Consider the following 13872-nt stretch of genomic DNA (forward strand, 5'->3'; position numbering starts at 1 on the left):
TGAATGTAGCGTGCCATAACTGTGCCCTTCTCTCTGCCTGCGTTTGATTAAGGAGACTGGAGATCTGCTGTGTTCACCTTTTGAATGTGAAGAATGACCTGCTGACTGACCTCAAACAGGCGAGTGAAGCTCACTTAAACATCACTGTTCACATTCTGAAATAATGAATAGATAATTTACACATTTAAAACTTGAGACGAAGGATTATTTGAATGTTTCCATGAAGGATCGTTGAGGAAACTTTAAATCAAAGAAGAATCTTTACATTCGTTATTGAAACAAGTGTGTTTCTTCTGTGGTATCAAGCATAGTACACTGCTATTTCAGATAACAAGTTTTAAATATTAAAAAATATTTTTGTTGTTTAATTACAGTGTAAAATAATGTTACTGTGAAATACACTACACTTTATATATTATTTTATTACAGACAATTGTTTAAGGAAAACATTTCTTGTCATGTTACCTGTTTTGAGGTGGTAAAAATGCTCAATTAGCAATAAATCTGGTGAACAGGCAGTTCAAGAAGGGTTTTAATCTGGCGTAAATCTGGGTTCCTGTAAAACCCTTGCTAAAACCCTTGTTTGGGTCCTGCTGAAAAAAATGCAAGTTGGGAGCCCTGTCATGACAGCCAACGCATGTGGCTGCAGGATGTCCATGCACAAATTGCTGACCTGTTAGTGTCCCTCATATCACTACTAAGAATGACCAATTATTGTATGTAATGGTTTCCCAGATCATCACACCAGCAGTTGGAGCAGTGTGTCGCTCTACAGCAGGGGTGTCCAAACTTTTTTTGTTGGGGGCCAGAAGGAGAAATATATTTGAAGTCAGGGGCCACAGACTCTGTGATAAAACACATAATGAAATAAACCACTTTAAATAATACATTTTCCCTGATTACTTTCATTTACACACCATTTTACTTGACTTACTATCTTTATCTTTAACAGTGTTGTGTAAACTAAGATTTTTCAAATTGATGTTTAATTTCATGATGTCTCTTAATATTAAACTCCTTAATTACGGCAACTTTTAGACTCTTTGGCCCGTTTTTCTGAGCTAGAAATGCGCACTCTCTCCGCTTTTAGACTCTTTGGCCCGTTTCTGACACCTAGCGTTCAAACTTTGAATCTCACATTATAAAAACCTGCTTAACAGCGGGCCAACTTTCATTCTATTTCTTAAATACCTCGCTGGCCGCAAATGGCCCGCGGGCCGTAGTTTGGACACCCCTGCTCCGAGGATGTGCACTCTCTCAAAACCTGTCAGCTTTGCTAAAAATGTCTTTAAGTGCATCGTAGAGGCATATCTAGCAGTTAGCGATCTCTCACCAGGAGGTACACTATCCAAAAGTAGCACCTGAGAGTCTGCCTGAGACACAACTGCATGATGTCAACATTTGCAGATTTGCAGATCATGTACAGACATGCATATAAATAAAGTCATCATTTATTTTTGTTAGTGTGTCAGTAGTTCATCTGGAGCAAGACTGCACTGCAAAAAATCCATTGACAAAAACTAGAAAAAAATATATATGCAAATTAAGACAAATATATGTATATTAAGCAAAAAAATCTGCCAATGGGGTAAGCAAAATTGTCTTAGTAAGATTTCTTACAAAAAGCAATGGCAAAGTCTCAAAATGTGTGAAGAAACACCTAAATCAAGCAAAAAAGTCACTGTTTTTGGACACAAGAATCAGAATAACTTGATTGCTGCTTGATTGTGTTTATTTCGAGTTCAAATTACTTAAAATAAATTCCTAAAATATGAAAAATAATCTAACACTTACACACAATGCTTAATAAGACAAAAAGTCTTATCAGAGAAGAAAATAAGATTTATTGCCTGAAATTTACAAAATTTCACTTGCTAAGATTTAGTTTTTTGCAGTGTGACTGACCATGTTTTCCAAAAGGTGTATTTTTCTGCTTTCCAGTGCGGAGATCTGAGCCACCAGAACATCTGTAAGTTTATCGGAGCCTGTCTGGACCCTCCTCAGCCTGTAATCCTGACTGAATACTGCCCAAAAGAAAGTCTGCAGGTTTTACACCTCATTTTATAACCACTAAGCACTCTCCAGACATAATCTCATCATGAAGTGCTAATAGTTTTACAGGACGAAATGCATCAATCAAATGACAGAGCTGACAGAACCTCTCCTCTTTATTTCTGCAGGACATTTTAAAGAATGAATCCATTAAAACTACTGAAGACTGAAGCTTCAAATGTGAAGGTAAACACAACCACTCAGTGTGTGTTTATGTGCATGTGTGCGTTGACAAGATGTTGGAAAAGTTGGTCTAACCAAAAACCCATCTGAAATCCCCTGATTAATCATAAATATCTCCTTCACTGCCACTCGCAACCAGAAACTGCTCGCAGGAATGCACACTCCAAGCTAAGGAAAATTCTGACCTCTCTCACAGGAAAACAGCCCTGACACTACAGCTTCACAACTGCAAATGTGTGTGTGTGTGTGTGTGTGTGTGAGCAGGCTTGCTTTATAGCTTGTGTATATGTGTATAGCATGTGCTATACCTAATTTTTGCTTGAATCCTCATGTAGTTACGAGTAGAACCCGAGTTTAAAGTATAGCATTAGTAACTTATTACATTTTATTAGTAAGGAACATACCAAGGTTTTTATTACATTTGTGATATTTTTCACCCTTGAATAAATAACATACCCTAAATTACCCTAATCTGTATTTTTGTATTATTTGTTCAAACAAGTAGTACAAAAAGTTGCAAAATAATTACAAAAATATTTATTGTACACTTAACATGGTACCACTTTAAAATAAGACTATCTTTATAAAGGGTTTATAAATGGTTTACAGTTTACAGGCTTATAAATTTACTCATTTTTCTACCTCTTCACAAACTCGAATTATGTTTTCGATCTGACAGATACAAGCTGAACAGGACTAGGACATTAATGTTAGCTAATCAAGCTTTAGAATCTTTTTTTTTAACAAAAGACTGATTTAACGTAAATTCATGACAGCACTGAAGGGGTAAATATATGACTAGAACTGCACTGCTGAGGTAAATTCATGCTTATATTAGCTCTGTTGAGGTAAATGCAATGTGTTTGTTGGTGTGTCTGGTGGTAGATTAAAAATATTAAGGGTACCACTTTAAAATAAGACTACCTTTATAAAGGGTTTATAAATGGTTTACAATGAGTTTATTAATGGTTACTAATTAGGTCGCAAATGCCTTAAAAATCATTAATAATCAGTTATAACACATGCGTAGAAATAACAACAATATAGATGGCTGTGGGTTTTCACTATCTGGCAAACAACAGGCCATTGTTGCCCTTTCTATGTATGTGTTATAACTGATTATTAATGATTAATGAACAGAGCTAATATAAGCATGAATTTACCTCAGCAGTGCAGTTCTAGTCATATATTTACCCCTTCAGTGCTGTCATGAATTTACGTTAAATCAGTCTTTTGTTAAAAAAAAAGATTCTAAAGCTTGATTAGCTAACATTAATGTCCTAGTCCTGTTCAGCTTGTATCTGTCAGATCGAAAACATAATTCGAGTTTGTGAAGAGGTAGAAAAATGAGTAAATTTATAAGCCTAATATTTTTAATGTAGAGCATAAAAATGAGCTCCCCCACACTGGCTGTTGTGTACACAATAATACTCAAAGCAATCTAAGAAGTCTGTTAGTGAAAACACAAAAGTATATCATAAAATAAAGTTTTAAAAGAGCTTTCTATTTACATTTTATTTGAAAAAACAAAAACAGCAATTCCAACCTTTTGAACAGTTTGACCCCTTCATTACAGGGTATCGACTACCTGCACTGCAGCGCCCTGCGTTCCCACGGCTGCTTGTCCTCCTTCAGCTGTGTAGTGGACAGTCCCTCTGTCCTAAAGGTCCCTGACTTCGGGCTTAGTGCTGAGAGACACTCTGGGAGCTCAAGGGACAACTCGAGCCAGGACCACTGGACCTGTGAGTGCACATTCTAATAAAATATCACATCTTGAACAGCAGCAATGACTAATGTTTACTTTAAGTCTCGTCTCTCTTCCTCTCTTTTTATTCGCATTTGGGAATTTTGGAATTTAACGCCAAATATTTTCCAGTGAACTGTAGAGATGCAGTAATTGTACCATGACTGAGGACAAATAGAGAAAAATGACTTCCCAGATACATTATTAATGCTGCCTTTATGTGCTTTTAGATGGTCCACTTTCATATTTCCCTCTTGCATATACATAATAACGACATTTCCTTTAAGTGCTTTGCACTTATTACTGTCACGTCCTCTCCTTGCTCTGTGTTTTTCTCTGTTTTTTCCTTATTTATTTCTTAGTTTATTTATTGTATATATTTCCCTGCCCTGTTTAGTTTGTTTCTTACTGTCCCTAGTTGGTTTAGTTTATGTTCTTTAGTTTATCTCGTTTGTTTTGTTTTTTGGTTATTTGTTTATCTATTTTCAGTTCCTTATATATATATATATATATATCCCTATCTATTATATGTTTACATGTTTACTTGTTTCTCGTTTCTTTGTTTATTTATATATATTTATTAAATTTCTTTCTTACCTGCACTTACGTCCGTCTCTATGTCTTCCCTACACCTCACCCTGACAATTACTATATTTTACATTACCTTTGACTTTAATTTGAGGCAATATGAACCCAATATATTTCATGTTTTGTCAAATTCACTTATTTTATTAATATACATCAATTCCTGCATTCCAGACCTGAAATACAGTTCAAAAAAGTTTGTGACACAAACATATAGTATTGAAATTAAGTTGGCCAGACAAAATATTAGTATTAAAATGCAGCTTCATTAGTACTTCATTGTATACAGGCACACACTGTCTATATGTACAGTATATGCAGCATTAATATATAACCATTATAACCATTGTCCCAGTTTCATTGTTTTAGGGGGTATCTTTGAGACTAGTCGTTATTTCCTTCAGGACAGGCGTTTTTTTGGGGTGTGTGCATGCTTGTTTGTTCTTCCTCTCCTCTCTTTCAGCGCTGTTGTGGAGGGCTCCTGAAATCCTGAAGCTAATGGCACTCAGAAGGGGGATGTGTAGAGTTTTGTCATCATCGCACAGGAAGTGGTGTACCGCCGAGGACCCTTCTACATCCCCAGCAGCTCTCTGGGGGCCAGAGGTGTGTGTGTATGTGTGTGTGTGTGTGAGCTCAGGCTGTAGCTGGTTGTGCTTTTAAAGTCTTGTGTGTATGATGACTGCACTCAGGAGGCTCTCAGGAATGCTGTTCCTGATCAGCTCTGAGTGACGGAGAGACGAGGCGGCGGAGCTTCCGTTTCTCTGTGATTCTCTGCTGATCGTTCATTATGCAGCTCTGTTGTTTTTCAGCCTCCCAACTAGAGCTCAGATTCTCTGCCCGAACCCGACCTGACCCCAGGTCGAAATCGGGTCGTGTCGGGCTCCAGAGAATATTTAGAGGTGTAGGCATCTGTTTTTTAATTATATTTTTATTTTATATAAAGCTCTGGTGTGATAATCACAATATTGCTAAGTAACCAATTATTATTGTTTTTAAAAAAGAACCAAATAACGAAAACTGAAAGTTAAAAAACATTTGTGTTAACTGAATCTAATAAAAACGATAATTAAAAGGATAAAACGTAACTAACTGGAACTGTATTGTGTGTTTATTAAACTAACTAAAACGAACTGAAATGACTGATAGAATTCCCTCATTTTTGTGTTTAATTCATTTATAAGCGCTGTTTTCATTCCCGGAGTTGTACAGCGGGCAGTGTTGTGCCGATTCTGTTTGAGAAGCGGAGTCGGATTCAGCAGGGAGTCGGATTCGGCACAGCAGCAGCAGCGCGCGGCACCTCGTGGTCCGTGGTGTTAGTTCTTGTTTAAAGCGCTCGCGCTAGCCGCAAAATACAACAAAAACACTGAGAAACTGCAGAATTATGTACGGGATTAGAATATATATAAATAATGTACATATAAATAATACTTTCTTCTTCTCATTGCACATGTTTTTTCTCTGTCATGCCCAGAAACACCATCTGAATATTAAATTCAAAATTTCCTTTGATTTCTACACTCAACACTTCAATTTTCGAATAGATGCTTAATTTATTTTCCTCTCTTTTTGTGCAATTTAGTTGCAATCAATTCCCAAGGTGGCCAATTACTGAACTAGGTGTCTGTGCTGTACAGCTTAGTAGCCTCTCAAGTTTGTTTAGATGAAGGTCAACACAAACCCCCTCAAACACCAGCAGTAGATGAGCAGAGATCTGTGTCTGGCTCTAAATGTGTTTTAATAAATTGTATCTCATAGGTTGGGGGAAGCTAGCTTTTCAAAACATCAAAATATCAAAATATACTCTCCTGATCTAGACTTTAAAAGAAAGGCTTCTGTAGGTCTGTAAAAGAATTTAGACGTAATGACATTACCTTTGACTTTTGACCTTTTGACCCTAATGTATTAACTTTTACAAAGTTTATACTGTTTAAGTTCTTATTTTCAGTTGTAGAGCTCTGTAAGTGTGCTGAAAAATAGTGTGTGTGTGTGTGTGTGTGTGTGGCGGGGGTGGGGGGGGATGTGGTGTCGGTATTAAAATACAGTACAGGAGTAAGGTGGGGGGGGGGGGTACAGACTGTCATTAATAACACTTAGGGATGACGGCACTTTAATCAGCTACACAAACACGCAGTGTGATGGGCTTCCCCGAGGGGAGCAGTGACACGCAGCAAAGAACACACACACTGTCACACAGTATCACCACACACATTCATCCTACTGCCCGAGAGAGAGAGAGAGAGAGAGAGAGAGAGAGAGAGAGAGAGAGAGAGAGAGAGAGAGAGAGAGAGAGAGAGCAAGAGCGAAAGACTCAGAGAGAGAGAGAGAGAGACAGAGAGAGAGAGAAAGACTCAGAGAGAGAGAGCAAGAGAGAGAGAGAGAGACTCAGAGAGAGAGAGACTCAGAGAGAGAGAGCAAGAGAGAGAGAGAGAGAGAGAGAGAGCAAGAGCGAAAGACTCAGAGAGAGAGAGAGAGAGAGAGCAAGAGTGAAAGACACAGAGAGAGAGAGAGAGAGCAAGAGCGAAAGACTCAGAGAGAGAGAGCAAGAGAGAGAAAGACTCGAAGAGAGAGAGAGAGAGAGAGAGAGAGCAAGAGTGAAAGATTGAGAGAGAGAGTAAAAAAGAGAGAGAGCAAAAGCGAAAGTCTCAGAGAGAGAGAGAGCAAGAGTGAAAGACTCAGAGAGAGAGTAAAAGAGAGAGAGAGAGAGAGAGAGTGTAAAAAAGAGAGAGAGAAAGTGAGCAAGAGCGAAAGACTCAGAGAGAGAGAGAGAGTAAAAGAGAGAGAGAGAGGGCTGCACTCAAATATTAAAACATTCTTTTATTAATCTTTAACCTTGTTTTGCTTTTCCCAGTAAACACGGCTGGTAGATTTCAAGTGCCCCGGCCAATCACAGGCCAGTCTTGGTATTTCATATGAGCTAATGCAGTTTCTATGCACTTCAGTGGTAAAAAAAAAAAAAAGAAAAAGAAGGAAGAAAAGAAAATTTATAATAATTCAGCCTCTTAAAATAGCTCATATTCTGGTAATGTCCCCTGACTGAAATCACTCTCCTTCATTTCATACAGGACAGCTCTGTCACAAAAGCACTAAGTGATGTAAACGTCGCTTATCTGCAGTAACACTACCATTTAGAAGATGACAATCTGTGTTCTTACTCATTTATATATTCAGATAATTGGATAAAACCAGAGACTGTAAAAAAAGATGGACGCTGTGTCGCCGTTCCCATTCATTTAATTAAAATGAAGCCAAAATCTTCCTCCATGTTGGTGATCCTGATACCCGAGTCTGTAGAGCGCAGTAGAGACCAGAGGAGGGAGAAAGACTGTGGAGAGACAGCCTACTCATTTAAATAACCCCGCCCCTGAGGGCTGCCTCGAGGTCACAGGCTGCAGAGCCGAGCGGATTACTCTATTCCCAGATAAAACCCTCCTGAACTCACTTATATTCTTAATTGTATTAGAGACATGCATTGTAAAACTATATATATTTATATATATATATATTTTTTTTCATTTTTATTAATTTTTTTTATGAGCAATGTCATGACATAGAGGGTTATTAATGAACCTCATCAGGTATATTTTCTGACGTGAAATGTGAAAAGTAGCAGTGTAAAAAATTCTGATCTCAGATCTGACAGCGAGGACGAGCTCCAGAACTACATTTCCATATAGAATTCCTACCTGAACACTGCAACTGTCAAAACAACCCTGATGCTTCTATAGAGCTGGGTGTGTTTCCCAGTGTTTGCAAGCTCACCTTGAAGTGTGTGTGTGTGTGTGTGTGTGTTTGTGTGTGTGTGTGTGTTTGTGTGTGTGTGTGTGTGTTTGTGTGTGTGTGTGTTTGTGTGTGTGTTTCAGAAGCAGTGAGAACATCCTTGATGACCTGCTGTCACGTCTGGAGCAGTACGCCTGTAATCTGGAGGAGGTGGTGAGCGAGAGAACAGCTCAGCCGATGGAGGAGAAGAAGAAGGCTGAGGGCCTCCTTGCACAGATGTTGCCACGGTAACCTCATCACATCCTGTCTGTGACACATACACACGCACATGCTCTGAGTAAAGTATGCTGATGAGATGCTTCTCCCGGGTCTCGTCACTGTACTCTCTCTCTCTCTCTCTCTCTCTCTCTCTCAGACTCCGGCTGCTGATGGAGAAACAGCAGCATGACCTACTGTACTCTCTCTCTCTCTCTCTCTCTCTCTCTCTCTCAGACTCCGGCTGCTGATGGAGAAACAGCAGCATGATCTACTGTACTCTCTCTCTCTCTCTCTCTCTCTCTCTCTCTCTCTCTCAGACTCCGGCTGCTGATGGAGAAACAGCATCATGATCTACTGTACTCTCTCTCTCTCTCTCTCTCTAGCTCTAGCTCTGTGTCTACAGTCCAGAGGAAAGTCCAAAGCCCATACCCTTTTCATGCACGTTCATGCTTTTATAATGTGTGCAACATGTGGTTTTGCATTGTCCTGTTGAAAAGACGCTTCTGCATTAATGCTGCATCACAGAAGTGTACTGGCACGAGCCCATACCATGACAGTTCCATATCCTTTGTTTGGACTTGCTAATAAGAGTCTGCATGCTTGTTTTTGTATTTAGTAAAGACCTCAATGTGCCCATTACTTCCAAAAAAATGTATTACTGATTAAAATTAATCTAACAAAAGTTCACACTTCCACTATGTAATTACACAGTTGTAAGTGATATTTGTAAATCTAACTATGTATTTAAACTTGTACCCTTACCTTTAAATGGTTTTGTATCAAATCAAGATTACAATCACCTGTTTTTAATGTATTTACAAGCCTAAAATGCAGTCAGAAAATTGGGTTTATGATGCCTGCAATGAAATAAAATATTTATTTTTCATACTGTCCCAACACTTACTTATGAATTACTATTCTATTGGCAGTGCTTTTCTGTATTCAGTACTGCACATTAATTTAAAACCACTGGTACCATGTCATAAATATGCCAAGCAGTGGCAGTGTCTAGGTTGAAGCAACTGTCTCTCTCTCTTTCTCTCTCTCTCTCTCTCTCTCTCTCTCTCTCTCTCTCTCTCTCTCTCACTAATCACTCACAGTGGGAGAAAATAAGTTGTGAAGTTGCCAGATCTTGCACCTGTCCCAACTCCACTTCTGCGTGACGAACCAGCAAAGTCCTCCCGCCTTTTAAGCCTACCTTTTAAAATCCTTCTCGGCTTTTCCCTGTATTTTTAGATCAGTGGCTGCTCAGCTCATAGCTGGGAGACGGTCCGCGTCGAGACCTATGAATGCGTCACTGTTTATTTCAGTGACATTGAGGGTTTCACCGCCATGTCCGCCTCCCTCAAACCAATGCAGGTGATGATAGACATTGAAACAAGCCTTTAAACAGTGGTGGCATGAAAAAACATATATTTTCAGTGTTTATAAAGGACTTATACTGTATGTAATTGATTGCAGGTGTGGCCTGATCAGTCACTGGGTCATAAGTGAGATAGCAGTGTTAAATGTTCAGTGTTAATAGGACACTATGCAGTGCACCATTTACTCATGCTAGTGTTGTTTATTAACTCATTAGTGTTGTAGCACTAAAACCTAAAGTGTTAATTTTACACCGTTTGGAGTATATATATGGTCCCACACTACAAAAAGTAAATATTACATTATTAAAGTGTTAAACCTAGTATTAATGACATTAAATGGTGAAAATGAAATAAAATAAAGACGAAAGCATATCCTTTTGTTCAGTTGTTTTGGTATTTTTACTTAAAATGCATCACATTTAAACACATTCATAGATATTAATCTAATTGCAGTAGGGTACAACAGGAGTAATAAAAAAAAACGCAGTGCAAAATTAACTATTTAAAAAATTCCACCTTAATTGGTAGCTAAAGAAGTTATCTAGCTTCCTGGTTTCCTGAACGAACTATCAATTTCACCTCAGCTAGCTAGCTACTTAACTTTAGGTATATATATATATATTCTCACAGACAAAAAACTAAACACACCAAGAAGGAGTACCGTATTTTTCGGACTATAAGGCGCACCGTATTATAAGGCGCACGATGAGTGAACGGTCTATTTTTAGTGTTAGTCCATACACAAGGCGCACTGGATTATAAGGCGCACTAAATGAAACTTTATTTATATCAGTAACAATAACTCTGAGCAATAAATCCTTCACAATATCTGTGAAAAATAACAACATCTCTGAGCAATAAATCAACAAGCACAGCAAGTACGTATTACTCCGCGACGCTCCTGACAACGGTAGCCGCAACGCTCCGACAGACCATAATATTATGTTGAAGCACAGCAAGTACCGCATTACTCCGCGAGGCTTCTGACTATAATAGCGTGTTGTGCCGAATTCGGTGAATAAAACGGTTTTAAAACAGAGATAAAGATTGGATAAGTTTCATTTCTGGATGAAGTGATTTCCAGCGCTGTTTGGATATAACTGTGGATTACAGGAGACTGGATTGATGGATTCTCTTTAGTCTGGACGCGTTTTGAAGGTAGGACCTGTGGCTGAGCGCGGGTGTGTGTTCGGGGGGTGGCGGCAGTGACCGGAGGTTACCCCAGGACAAAAGGAGAGCCTTTTATTACTGGAAACATGCGCTCTGACGCAGCTCTAATTCATGAAACATACATCCTACAGTAAAAGCACAGTTCTGGAATCCGGAGAGCCAGACGGTTCGAATGGTGTATGACATGACCGCATTCGATGAAATATGGACGAACGATAAACGCAAATATGAGAGTTATGAATTATTAAAATCATAACCAAGGCATATTTCGCCCTAAATGTTTATTTTCTGAAAGGATATTCCGCTAAATAGGCTAAATAGCTCAAAAGCAGAGATTCTAAGCTTTAAAATGGTATATTGGATGTCTATATTGAACCTGTAACTGTTCATAACTATTCAGAAACACAGCCAGTTATGAAATATTAAATATTTCTGGCCCGCCGGTGGGCCAGCGCGTGTTAAGAGGTTAACTTTACTTAGAAGTGGGCGCTAAAAAGAAACAGTTTGTGCTATTACCCCAGAACGGGTGGAAAGGAAAGTTTACCGGCACCTTGTTCTGGCCACGGAGCTACAGTGGAAACTAGCTACCCTGAACCACAGCCGAGAGGCAGTACGGCAGTCAAAGGTAACCGCGCGCTAGCCCAAGAGGGGGATCTTTTTCTGGCGTGGGTGAGGAATTCTGCACAACAGAGCGCCGTGTACCACATAAAATCGAGGTCAGTAAACACAAGCAAAATCCATACACAAGGCGCACTGCATTATAAGGCGCAATGACGATTTTTGGGAAAAAATAAGTATTTTAAGTGCGCCTTATAGCCCGAAAATTACGGTAGTTGGAATGGGTATTGTGTTAAGGATAATACAGTTGGAGGCTTCAATCTTATAGGCAACACCTATGGCTGCAGGATGATGGTATAAGTGATAACAATACTGCAAAAAGTTACCGAGAAAAATGTACAATTGCATGGAATATATATATTTCATAGTGATGTAAATTAAAAAGGTACTCCATCCATTTCCTAGCATTCAATGGGACTGGGACTCCTTTAGGACCAGGCTTGAGGAACATTGGAACCGACAATCCTTCAGAGTTCTCACACAATCTACCATATGGAAAGGGATTTGCCTCCTCTCTAGAGTGGATCACATGTTACTGGGTGATTGGCACTTTTTCCTGGTGGCATGAGGTCTGCAGAATCCACACAGCACACCAGGCATCTGTTTACTTAGCTCCAAACTCTGCCAGCATGCCTTAGTCTTAAAGTGGAAATCACAGATTCACACAGGCTTATTTTAGAGCAGTGCTGGAACTACACAGCTGCTGTTCAGCGGAAAACCATTGTCACCTCGTTTGTGTAGCTGCATGCTTGCGTGTGTCTAGGAGTGTGTGTGTGTGTGTGTGTGTGTGTGAGGGTGCCTTAAAAGTGTGTGCATACAAATATTAGCGCTGAAAACAGTTGTTTTCTTGTTTTGTGAAGGTTGTGAATGTGCACGTACTTCGACAACATCATCAACAACCATGATGTTTATAAGGTTGGTAGACTATGATAAATCACATATAAATTGACATGCCAAAAGTCATGGCACATGAATATGTAAATTAATTGATTACGAAACGTGTTTTTTTTAGGGGACAGGCCACATTTGTATAAGCTGTGAGGTGTTATCTTGTCAGTCAGGTTGAACACTGGCCAGTGTACTCATGGCAAGGTGTCATTATTTTCGAATTCTGTCCTAACATTTTCTAATTTGAGGTTTTAAAGTTTTAAACCTCATAGTGAGCATTTTAGGTAAGCTACAATGTTCTGAAATATGATGCACAATTATGTTGTTGTTTTGCCTTTCTGACATTTTCCTGACATTTTTTGTTAGTCGTCCTCAATAACCCACACTGAGCCACAGTATATGTAGACATACATTAGTTCATCACTTCTTGCTGTGTTCCAGGATCATGTGTGGCTGGTGTTGCCCCGATACTGTTTATTTGGAGACACTGTCAACATTGCCTCGAGGATGGAGTCGCATGGTTTACGTAAGATGAAATCTAGAGAATGTTATGACAAGAGTGTGGTAAGGACATGAACCTTAATGTTGTAAACAAGCGCTGCATGTCCTGCTGATTTCTTGTGTTGTCAGAACACGACGGCTCGGAGTATGAAACAGCAAACTGAACTTAGCCATGAAGTTTTGGAGTCAGCTCTAATGGACATTCGTCATAAACATCTTGAAAAACAAACCTTCTGTTGACTTTGTCGGACTTTTGAGAACTTTTTGATCATTAAAATCAAATTCATGTAAGCAGTTCCAACAAATTGCTGTTCCAGAATTCCAGTTCGAGTTTTTACATTACATTACATTTGGCAGACGCTTTTGTCCAAAGCGACTTACAATAGTAAAGTAATAGGAATTAAGATAAACCATTTTTAGATAGGGCCCAAAGGAGGTCGAAGGGAAATAAAGGGATAGAGAAGTGAAGGAGGGGAAGAAGGAAATGAGGTTAGAAGTAGTTAGTGTGTTAGAGGTGTTAGGAGAGTAAGTGCTCTTTGAAGAGCTCTGTCTTCAGGAGTTTCTTAAAGATAGTGAGAGATTCTCCTGATCTGGTAGTAGAAGGTAGTTAGTTAGAGGTGTTAGGAGAGTAAGTGCTCTTTGAAGAGCTCTGTCTTCAGGAGTTTATTAAAGATAGTGAGAGATTCTCCTGATCTGGTAGTAGAAGGTAGTTAGTTAGAGGTGTTAGGAGAGTAAGTGCTCTTTGAAGAGCTCTGTCTTCAGGAGTTTATTAAAGATAGCGAGAGATTCTCC

The 13872-nt window shown here is 39.1% G+C and overlaps 2 protein-coding genes across 3 annotated transcripts in view; both read left to right on the forward strand.

Moving 5' to 3' along the window:
- LOC111192084 (zinc finger protein 239-like) overlaps positions 1–269 on the forward strand; it is a 28970-nt gene extending 28701 nt beyond the window's left edge. The window contains exon 4 of the mRNA XM_049472322.1: positions 53–269. Coding sequence (XP_049328279.1) covers positions 53–97 — 45 coding nt within the window. The 3' untranslated portion in view covers positions 98–269. The remainder of the gene's footprint in view (positions 1–52) is intronic.
- Positions 270–1944: 1675 nt separating this feature from the next.
- si:dkey-37g12.1 (atrial natriuretic peptide receptor 2) lies at positions 1945–9425 on the forward strand. Of its 2 annotated transcripts, none has more exons than XM_049472350.1 (5): positions 1945–2046; positions 2181–2238; positions 3812–3977; positions 5028–5167; positions 8425–9425. In XM_049472350.1, the coding sequence occupies exons 2-5, from the start codon at positions 2194–2196 to the stop codon at positions 8431–8433; spliced, it is 360 nt and encodes a 119-aa protein (XP_049328307.1). In that variant the 5' UTR covers positions 1945–2046; positions 2181–2193; the 3' UTR covers positions 8434–9425. The 2 variants fall into 2 exon arrangements, with proteins under 2 accessions (XP_049328307.1, XP_049328308.1); XM_049472351.1 differs by having other exon boundaries at positions 8428–9425.
- Positions 9426–13872: the final 4447 nt, after the last annotated feature.

This window comes from Astyanax mexicanus, chromosome 25 (assembly GCF_023375975.1).
Source record: "Astyanax mexicanus isolate ESR-SI-001 chromosome 25, AstMex3_surface, whole genome shotgun sequence".
NCBI lineage: Eukaryota > Metazoa > Chordata > Actinopteri > Characiformes > Acestrorhamphidae > Astyanax > Astyanax mexicanus.

Excerpts from the sequence above, each read along its gene's own strand:
- si:dkey-37g12.1 (XM_049472350.1), top strand. The coding sequence starts at position 2,194 with ATGAATCCATTAAAACTACTGAAGACTGAAGCTTCAAATGTGAAG. Across the intron at positions 2,239-3,811 it reads CTGAAGCTTCAAATGTGAAG|GGTATCGACTACCTGCACTG; the intron begins GTAAACACAACC and ends CCTTCATTACAG. Across the intron at positions 3,978-5,027 it reads GAGCCAGGACCACTGGACCT|CGCTGTTGTGGAGGGCTCCT; the intron begins GTGAGTGCACAT and ends CCTCTCTTTCAG.